We start from the raw sequence: 10,954 nt of genomic DNA on the forward strand, positions 1-10,954 counted from the left end.
GAGTGATATTTTCATAAATATCCATCATACCGGAAACATAACACCAGAAATGGATTCCTTGTGTTAAATAACCTCTGAAAAGTTGGTTTAAGCAAGAAGAAAGGACCACGGGAGCCGAAGATGGGATGAATGCATATGTCGTGGCGGCCATTTTGAATTTATGCAAATTAGCTCTTGGAAATGCTGTAGCGAGAAAAACAACTTCATCATTCTAAGTTGTAGAGTCAAACTTTACACCTAAAGTCTTCCAAAAACATTTTATTTTAGCAAAGAAGAGTCATAAGCATACATTGACGTGTACACTCGGCAGCCATTTTTAATGTATGCATACAACCATGAAGACGGGACCTCCCACTTTGTAGTAGATGATTTTTTGAAACCTTAGACCCATATCTACCACCATGCAAAAGGGCAAAAACTTGTCACAAAATGCACGATTCTTTCATTTTATGACATATTGGGACCAGTCTACTGTGAGTGTTTGGTATTAAATGATGCGTCGTAGAATTTCCATTTTATTGATGTATTTCTTTATAGCGTTTTTGATGTAGATTTCTTGTTCTTGTCCTTGTTCTTGTAGTTGTTGTTGTTTTTCTTCTTCTTGTTCCTGTTCTTGTTCTTGTTCTTGTTCTTGTTCTTCTTCTTGTTCTTCTTCTTCTTCTTCTTCTTCTTCTTCTTCTTCTTCCTCTTCCTCTTCCTCCTCCTCCTCCTCTTCCTCTTCCTCTTCCTCTTCTTCTTCTTCTTCTTCTTCTTCTTCTTCTTCTTCTTCTTCTTCTTCTTCTTCTTCTTCTTCTTCTTCTTCTTCTTCTTCTTCTTCTTCTTCTTCCTCCTCTTTCTCTTCCTCTTCTTCTTCTTGTCTTACATTTTGTGTTTCCTCTCGTTGTCTTGTAAACCTGGAGTATAATTGGACATGTGCGTGCCAAAGATTATTTTGTTTAATCAAATGTAGCCATACAGTACCCTACTTTATAATACAGCTACAGTGTGTTCAAACCTCGGAACAAGACGCAACACAAAAACAAGCAAACAAAAAAGCTCATCGCAAAACAACAATGACATCAACAGAATCAAAACCACCACCACCACCAACAACAACAACAACAACAACAACAACAACAACAACAACAACAACAACAACAACAACAACAACCAAAGAGCATTGTTATTTGTTTGTTGCTTTGTTCTAATACGTCTTTTCCTTTGATTACGCAACTCGAGAGTCAGTATAACTGTATTGCATTACTTTACTTTCTAGAACAGATCCTCAAAAATCGAAATCGTCCTTGTTTCAGAGTGCGGGGAAGGGCTGTACGGTGAGCGGTGTAACCAGACGTGTGGTCACTGTCAGGTCAACACCACATGTCATCATCAACACGGACAGTGTCTGGCGGGATGTGTGGCTGAGTTCACTGGACCCCTGTGTTCGCAAGGTAAAGCAGCAGTGCTGCAGGCTTTGATTTTGGAATTACTTATTTTTATCACACGTTGAAACACGTACGCTTCTTCCTTCCACATTTCGCCGCTTGAATACACGCAGATAATATCAAATGGAACAATAATGTTTTTTTTCCAACTAGGTTGAACATTCATATTTACAGTAGATGAACAACATTATACCACCACTCAAAACATTGTTTTAAAATAGATAGATATATAACTTTATAGATAAGAAACATGTTGAAAGCATGAATTGAGTAGCTGCTATAATCGCAACAATATCATGAATTGCACCTTGTCCGATTGTCTACCATATCCAAGGATAATTAGCGCATACGAACTTCATGTCCCAAACAAGAGTGGCATATCAGTGATTATAGTCCAAAAGACATTTCTTAGCAGCAGTAACAAAGCGAACTATGCTCTGACATGAAGTCAGCAAAGGCAGCTGTGTTCAGTTCCTGGTGCGCATGCGCTGTTTACAACTAAGCGACCACAGTAAACAAAGCTCTATTACTGCTCCCCGTTGCGGTGAAAGCGTTTGACACCGTACGTCCAGTTCGCAAAGGTGCTAGAAAGCGTTGAACGCCATTTCTTATCAACTGGCAGCGAACAGTTATGCGAGATCATTCCTTTCCTTACGAACAAATGCCCTTGTCATCATTTTCATGAGTTTTCATTCACAAGCACCTGGGAAATAAATCTCATGTTCCCCGGGGAATAAATCCCCGGTTACCATAGTTGCAAGAAGCCCTATTACATGGATAATCAAAAGCAAACCCAATAGAAACGCTCGAGGATTCTTCGGCTCTTTTCCCCAGACCTAAACAGACGACACGACACTGCTTTGCAAAGTTCCAAAAACCAACTGGCAAACTGGCAAAAGTAAACAAAAAAACAAAACTACTTCAATAAATTTGTTACAAACAAATCAAACCTACTGATATGTTATGTCTTCTTACAAAGTCATGGAGTGCGTGTATCTTTGTGTGAGAAACACGAACGTCATGTTCAAGTCAAACCAATTGACCCTGACACACACATTTTGACCCGTGCACAAGACGTTGTATCGATAAACGAAGCACAAATAAGAAATAATGATAAAAGCAAAGAAAATAGCAACAAGATATGCAAACATCTCACAAAGCCGAGCAAGCAGAATGACAGGTCTAATGAAAAACAAAGAGGTACTGAGTCGGAAACAAGATCGCGATTCTTTCCTTCGCTGCACGACGCAAATCTTCTGTGACCTTTGACCCAACGTGCCTTCCACATTCGATTACTTATACCCCCATTCCACTGAGCCGTTCTCGCTTACGTTCCCGTTACGATCAAGGAACGGCCGGGAAACGGTAAGGATCGGGAGGGATCGGAAAGAACGTAAGTGGAGCGCTAAGGAACGTTAATGGAACGCAAGGAACGGTAAGAACGGGTGAGTTTTTGAAACATGTTTCAAATTTTCGCCGTTTCCCTCCCGATCAAAATGAGCGGTAACGGAACCTAAACACATCGGTAACGGAACTTTCAGATCGTTAATGGAACGTAAAGGAGCGGTAACACAACGTTATCGCATCGGAAGTGACGTCACTAGCGTTCTCAGTGCGTCATCGTAGCGTTCTAGAACCGTTCGTACCGCTCCATACAGTTCCTATACCGATCCCGAAACGACCTGAGCTGATCCTAACGTTGTTGTTGCATTCCATTTACGTTCTAATACCGTGCAAACCATTCCATTAGAGCTCCTCCACCGATCTCCAGACGACGCGGGTAGGTCTGTATATAATAAGTCGTTGCATAATCCATATCACAGTCGGTGTGCCTCTCAATCAAGAAACAACCAAAGAAAGAAGAAACATGCCACCCAAAGGGAAGAAGAAGAAGATTACGCAGGTGGAATCTGCAGATAGCCCAACTGTTCAAGAGACCATTGCCACCAAAAAGCCGCGTTTTCGACCGAACCTCACAGAAGATGAAGAGGACTTGATGTTGGAGTTCCTCAGAGAAAACCAGTTTCTATATGACAAAAAGAAAAAACTTTATCACAACAAACACTTGAGAGAAAAAGCATGGAACGAGCAGGCAGCCAGGATGGACCGTGACAAGGCCGACTTAGAAGTCTGGTACGACTCCCTTCGTACCAGGTACGGAAAACTGCTGAAGGGCTCAAGAAAATCTGGATCGGGCGCCAGTAACCTCAGCAACCGTGACCGATGGATTAGCTCACAGATGCGCTTCCTGAAGCCCTTTATCGCCGACCGTCGCACAGCAAAACCCATGGTCTCGTTCAAACAGAAAACCTGCTCGCCCTCGGACATTCCCCCAGGTGAAGAAGAGCCAAGCACCAGCAAGGAATCTGTAACCCCGCCCTGTGATGTCAACTCTGAAGCTGGATCGTCGGTATGCAGCAAAAAAAAAAGAAAACCTGGAGGACAAGCTTCGCCAGACGGAAGCAGACCAAAACCAGCTGCTGCTCCTTACTAAGGAGTTCGTCCAGCGGAACCAAGGTGACCCGGTGAGGCGCAGCGAATGCGACTACTTTGCATCGGTGATATACACGCTGCCCCACGACGTCTACCGAAAGGTATCGTGTGAAATTCACGCGACTCTCAGGGCAGCCATCGACGAAACTGACCGCCGTAATGGGCAGCAGCACAACGTCCACCCGCAAAACGTCCAGCAGCAGGTTCCCCAGCATCATGTCACTCATCAGTACCAGCCTCAGGTATGCATTACTTATACTCGTGCATGTATCATGTTTGTGTGTGAGTGTATGTGGAGAGAGAGAGAGAGAGAGAGAGAGAGAGAGAGAGAGAGAGAGAGAGAGAGAGAGAGAGAGAGAGAGAGAGAGAGAGAGATTTGTGTCATTTTTGCCGGTTTTAAGTAATTGTAGATTGTTGCTAAAGAATTGAAATATATTGCTTTCCAGTACCAGCAGTACACTACCCCCCAGCCTTTCCAGAGCTCTGAGCAGTACGTCAGCTCGCAGTGGCAGCCACCCCCGAACCAGTGGCCAGCCCAGCCTGTCCATGCTACCACTGTGTGGAAATCCCAGGATGCGAACTGGGTCAACAAGCAGCCTTTGCAGAGCCAGACGTCACGGCCAGCGCCTTCAACAACATGGACGCCAGGAATGTCCACCCCGGTCAGCCAAGACGCACCCGCTCCTGCGCCCATGAACCTGTCCACCGTCAACCTGAACGTGTCCAGCTTCATTCGGCACTTGGACGACAATGAACCGGAAGAGGATGAGGACACTGACTGAGATTGAAGACGATTCAGTTCACTTTGCAGTTATTGTTGATTATTCAGTTCAGTTCATGTTATAGTCCTCACGCCCTCACTATATTTTGGTTGACCAGTGCTTTGACAATTTGAAGAGTTGTTTGTATTTGAAATAAATACAACTCTATAAATTACGGCTCTGTCTGTCTGTCTGTCTGTCTCTCCCTCCCTCCCTCTCTCTCTCTCTCTGATCTCCTTCCATCTTGATGTCTAGCAAGCAACTGCATATTGATAGAATTGGTCTCTGCTTTTATAGAACTTGGCAAATCCTTACAATAAACGGTAACAGAACGCGAATGGAACGTTATCTGCACGCTACAGTCGTTGTAGGGTTGTTAATAGAACGGAAGAGATCTGTGTACAACGGTACAAGAGTGGTTGACTCGGTAATCGAACGGTATCGGATCACTTTGAACGGTGCATAATCGGAATGACAACGTTAGAGAACGGTGTTGAATCGCCATGGATACGCTCTATGGTCGGTATGCGAACTGTACGGCATCGTTACGATCGTTAACAGAATGTTATTGGAGCGCAAATACGTCAAAAATGACCGTTTTCGTAGCGTTCGATTGTTGTGTCAGCCGACCTTGATCGTAACAAGAACGTAAGCGAGAACGGCTCAGTGGAATGTGGGTATTAGCTTAATACTCACAACTGAAAGCCGAGGGAGTGGAATACCGAGATGAACAAACAGAACTGTGCATCCTCAAACCTGACATATTCATCCCAACATTTTATGAACTCAAAAATACAGAAAGTTGCTTTCACACGCCAGCTTTGATTGCCAGTGGTTATCCGCACGGAACTCGTGTGGTTATCAGCACGGAACCCGTGTTTCAAAGCATGGCTCCCTGTGTTGATTGTTATCTTATTTTCTCACTACCAAAATGATGACAAAAACGATGTTTGGTGGTTTGTTGTCAGACCAGCTTTTTTTGTCGGTCCTCGGGGGGCATATCGACTTTTGTTTCATATTTATTGACCGCGGCCTTCGGCCTTGGTCAATAAATATGAAACAAAAGACGATATGCTCCCCCTCGGACGACAAAAAAGCTGGTCTGTCAACAACCCATCAAACATCTTATATTGTTTTGATGATATAAGAGGCATAGATACCGTTTATAGTGTTCGTTTTGTGTGCCTGGTTTCCATATGTGTGTGTGTGTGTGTGTGTGTGTGTGTGTGTGTATTCGTGTGTGTATGCGTTTGTGCTTGTGTGTGTGTGGTATGTGTGTGTGTGTGTGTATGTGCGTGTGTATGTGTGTGTATGTGTGTGTGTGTGTTGTGTGTGTATGTGCGTGGGTATGTTGGTGTGTGTGTGTGTGTGTATGTGTGTAAGAGTGTGTGTGTGTGTATGTGTGTGTGTGAGCGTGTGTGTGTTAGGGGGGTGCGTGTGGGGGTGTTTGTTTGTGTGTGTATGTGTGTGTGTGTGTGTGTTTGTGTTTTCTATGTATATGTGTGTGTGTGTGTAAGTGTGGGGTGTGCGTGCGTGTTTGTGTGGATGTGTGTGAGAGAGAGAGCGCGTTACCGTGTGTGTGTGTGTGTGTGAGAGAGAGAGAGCGTTACCGTGTGTGTGAGTGTAAGCGTGTGTGTGTGTGTGTGTGTGTGTGTGTGTGTGTGTGTGTGTGTGTGTGTGTGTGTGTGTATGCGTGAGAGAATAGTGACGATGACTAAGATCCACACGTGAATATTTGTTGACTGTTGTCTATTAGTTTATCTATTCATTTATATTCTAGCTGCTGTATCCGGAGGGTCAACAGGGGTGGTCGGTGGCGCTGTGGGAGGTGTTATTGCTGCAATCGTCGTTATAGTGGCCGTTGCTGTCGTTATTTTCATCATGAGGTAAAGTAAATTGTAACCACTGTTGCGATTTGCTTTTTTTTTTGTGTGCTGAATGTGTCTATGTGTACCTCTCTGTTTGTTTAGTGTACGTCTTGTGTTGTGTGTCTGTCTGTATGTCTTCGTGAACCATGTTCCGACTTAAACTTCCGTGCGTCGATTTGGGTCTGTCTTTTTCTCGCTTCTGTATCTGCCCCCCTCTGTCTTTTTTTCTCTCTATGTCTCTCTGTTTGTCTCTGTCTCTATGTGTCTCTCTCTGGCTATCTCTGTCTCTCTCTCTCTCTCTTTCTCTGTCTCTCCTCTATCTCTTTTTCTTACGTATACATACGCGTCTGTTTGTCTCTCTATCTCATTTCTCCAGTATTCCTGCAGCATTTTTTTAAAGTGCGGTATATTTTACTCCACTCTTCGCTTTTTTGTGCGGCCATATGAGTTCGATCCCAGTCAATGAAATGTACAGTCCAATCATTGTCCACAGACGGCGAAGGCGCAGAGAAAAGCCCGATGACCAAAGTGGGGCCGGAGCTGATATGACCGGCAGCACTAACCCGCTGACCACCGCACACAGCGATGACCCAAGCAGCCCACCTCGGGCCACCACAGCGCTGTCGTTCGCTCCTGTAGCGTCCATGGCCCCGGCAGGTAATGTGCGATGATTACAGAAAATAGAACGAGGTATCTGTTGTTGAAAAAACTGTCGTTTGGAAACTTCAAATAAAACACCACAATACGCAATTCACACAAAGAAATCAAGTGGTCAATATGAGAAAGGTGAAACTTTGGAAAATTAGACCTACAATTGCGAAGACACAAGAAGAACAGTTAACTTAAGGTATATGGTTGGGTCTTTCGTTAAAGGATGAAAGATGATTTATTTTTCAGAATCTATACAAATTGTACGAGTAATGTGTCCATCAAATTCTGAAATGTTCCCCCTTGGATGTTCTGAAATTCTGAACATCTGTCAAAAAATACGATATATACCAACCTGGATTTCCTTATTTCAAATGGGTACTTTAATATGTGTGTTTTTCTACGTTTTTCTACGTTTACGTGGCTCTACTAATTATGAGCTATTGTCTCTTCTTTTTTCTTGATTTTCTTACAAAGCAAGTAGCGAGATTGTTCTTGATATCCGTTGTAAATCTAAATGTAAGTTCCTTCTAGCAAAAGATAACGCTTTTCAGACGAGAGAACGAAAACGATATTGAACTACTGACAACCCCATAAATATACATCATTTGATGCTTTTGACCAAAGAACGAAACACGTGACTACAATCGGTTGTGATATTGTTTCAGCGTACGCTAACACAAAGCCCCAAGCCGAGGTCAAACCCACAGTAAAACCCGGAGTAAAACCCAAACCCCATCCGCCAGCTAAAACTAACGAAGCCATCTACGAAAATGTCGCCATCTCTAACCAGAAGCCCAAACCAGAATCGAGCATAGAACCCAAATCCGCTAATACCAAAGCTTCACCCAAACTCAACGGTACCAAGAACGAGGGCGCTGCGAAGGAAAAGAAGGGGAAGCCACCCGTAGCAATCAAGCCAACCAAAGGGAGAGCATCTCGCGCAGGGACGGAAACTCCACCAGAACCGTTGGCGGACGACGAGGTGGAGGATTTCGGGCCGACGGACACGATTTATGGAAATGAGCAGCTGTACGGCAACATAAAGCCGACAGGAATCCGCCTGGACAAGCTGCAGGTCACTGTGGTCAAGAGGATGAGCGATGGGTCGCTGGTAGAGGAGTTTATGGTAAGGACATTGGTTCTGTTCCGTCTTGTTACATTTAGTCAACTTTTGACTAAAGGTTTTAACATAGAGGGGGGAATCGAAATCCTCCACCTTTTGCGCTCTAGTGAATATGAACTATTGGTGTAGTGCAAGGAGCATTGCAAGCATTGTGATGACACTTGATGTGTTCGATTCTTATCCCCTCACATTGTGTTCAAGCCATTCTAGAAAATCATTCCTCGCTAGAGCTAATAACAATTTGACATTCGTAGTGACTGTTTCAAGCTGTTATTTTGTTTTTGTCTGTGTGTGCAGCGTATGATCCCCAACAAGGAATTCAGTCTGAAGAACGGACAGCGAGACGAAAACTACTACAAGAACCGCTTCAACAGCATCCTGCCCTGTGAGTCATACCGACAGTTATACCGTCAACATGTTCATCCTTCTTCCTTCCTTCTATCCTCCCTCACTCTCTCTTGTCTTCAATCTGTTGTGTTAGCTGTTGTTGGTGTCTTGCGTTGTGGTCATTTTGATTTGATTTTTGTTTGCTTTGTCATGTACAGCAGTTTGAATAACAAAGCATGCGTTCCCTTTACTCACTTTTCACATGCGTGTATTCTACCATTTGCATAGGTTTTCAAGGGGAATTAGTTGACGGGAAGGGTAGGGGAAGAGTCTGCTTCGCTTTTTTGTCTTTCTGTTTCTTTAAACATCATGTGTTAGATGTTTCATTTGAATCAATGGAGCAAGAATTGCAACAAGTGTAGGAGGCATTCGATTCTAAGCGATGTATCTGCTGTCCACAGACGACAAGAACCGGGTGGAGCTGGAACAGGTGGATGGGGACGATGCCTCGGACTACGTCAACGCCAGCTTTGTCAGGGTATGGTGAAGTAAGGCGTCGAAGCTGCTGCTGCTGCTGCTGATGATGATGATAATGGTGATGGTGATAGTGATGATGATGATGATGATGATGATGATGATGATGATGATGATGATGATGATGATGATGATGATGATGATGATGATGATGATAATGATGAAGAATAGTTATCCCTTTTCAACATAAATAGGGCAACAATATTGCAAATCTAGCAGCCCTTTTGCTGAACATATTGTAAATCGAATTCATATGCAGTATTAGAATGTTAATTGACTTTGTGTGCAAACAATGTTAAAGTCCCCAGAGAAAATATGACCCAATGTGCATACATGCAATAGAAACAGAAGCATGTATAGGTACTATGAGTTTTGTGTTGGTTGGTTAGTTGGTTCTGTGTTGTCAGCGTCCCTTCGGTCGATGTGGCTATGTGGAACCAGATGTTGCATGTTGGTTGGTTGAATCTTGGTTAGTAACGTCCCTTCGGTCGATGTGGCTATGTGAAACCAGATGTTGCATGCTGGTTGGTTGAATCTTGGTTAGTAACGTCCCTTCGGTCGATGTGGCTATGTGAAACCAGATGTTGCATGTTGGTTGGTTGAATCTTGGTTAGTAACGTCCCTTCGGTCGATGTGGCTAGGTGGGACGGGAGTTTCCGTGTTACAACAAAGGTCAATCTGCTTATCTGCTTCTCTTCCCTAGGGCTACAAGTCCGAGAAGGCCTACATCGCCGCCCAAGGACCCAAGGTGAACACTCGGGACGACTTCTGGCGTATGGTATGGCAGGAGGGGGTCGCTCACATCGTCATGCTCACCAACGTGAAGGAGGGAAACAAGGTACTGTAACACAAGTGTCTCGAACATGATAGAAAAGTCTGGTGATGTATATGTAGTACAGTTAAAGACATACATCTCTGAAGAAGGCATGGTTGGTATGTAAGAAGAAGGGGGGGGGGGGGTGTCACTGATATCGTCATGCTCACCTGCGTCAAGGAGAGAACCACAAGTACGGTGAAACATGTGTGTCAAGCTGGTAGAGTGTAGTGATGTCACTGTCAACTAGCCTTAACGTGTGATGCACTCCGTGCCAGGATGGGTTACTGATAGCCTGTGCCGGAGAGGAATGTGTCTTGTGAAAGCATGAACAAGAACGTCCTGGTCATCGGACCGTCCAAAGCATTATAACTGAGGGGGAACCCTGCCTTAGTATAACACTCCACAGCTGTTTAACAAATGTGTCGACGTAATGTTGTTTAGCCTAAGTGCTACGAGTACTGGCCGGCCCAGGGAGACAGGCTGACTACTGGACACATGGAGGTGACGGGGGTGGAGGAGGAGACCAGAGCTCACTTCGTCATCAGGACCTTTGACCTCAAAAAGACAAAGGTCAGTTCCATTGGTTTATTTCTGTAGCTTACGGCACATTGCATGTTTGTGTCGAATGTATTGTGCATGCACAAATGTACTGAGTTTTGTTTTACAAGTATTTTGAAGCCGTCCTTTATTCTGTATTTGTTTCTGGTCCAGTGTGTCTGGTTGTGTAATCGTACGGTAAATACCTAATTCCCACTGATAACTGGTTCGTTTTCATACAGACACAGTAAAGACCCTGCATACTGCTGTAGGGGTCCGGTTACATATACTGTTCAAAAAAGAAACGCATAGTTGCTACTTGCCAAATTTGTTTTATTTTTCGAAAAAATTAACAGAAAATCCAATATTTAGATTATTTGTTTGAAATTTGGCATGGACACAGTTGAATGCACACACAG

At 44.0% G+C, this 10,954-nt stretch overlaps 1 protein-coding gene across 1 annotated transcript; it reads left to right on the forward strand.

Moving 5' to 3' along the window:
* Window positions 1-4,567: 4,567 nt before the first annotated feature.
* Window positions 4,568-10,568, forward strand: LOC138955672 (receptor-type tyrosine-protein phosphatase alpha-like; the record flags this gene model as incomplete). Its single annotated transcript, XM_070327228.1, has 7 exons — window positions 4,568-4,653; window positions 7,040-7,203; window positions 7,863-8,323; window positions 8,618-8,705; window positions 9,109-9,185; window positions 9,885-10,019; window positions 10,440-10,568. Coding segments are annotated over exons 1-7 (1,140 nt in total), but the record flags the coding sequence as incomplete, so codon positions are not given.
* Window positions 10,569-10,954: the final 386 nt, after the last annotated feature.

This window comes from Littorina saxatilis, unplaced genomic scaffold (genome assembly GCF_037325665.1).
Source record: "Littorina saxatilis isolate snail1 unplaced genomic scaffold, US_GU_Lsax_2.0 scaffold_525, whole genome shotgun sequence".
NCBI lineage: Eukaryota > Metazoa > Mollusca > Gastropoda > Littorinimorpha > Littorinidae > Littorina > Littorina saxatilis.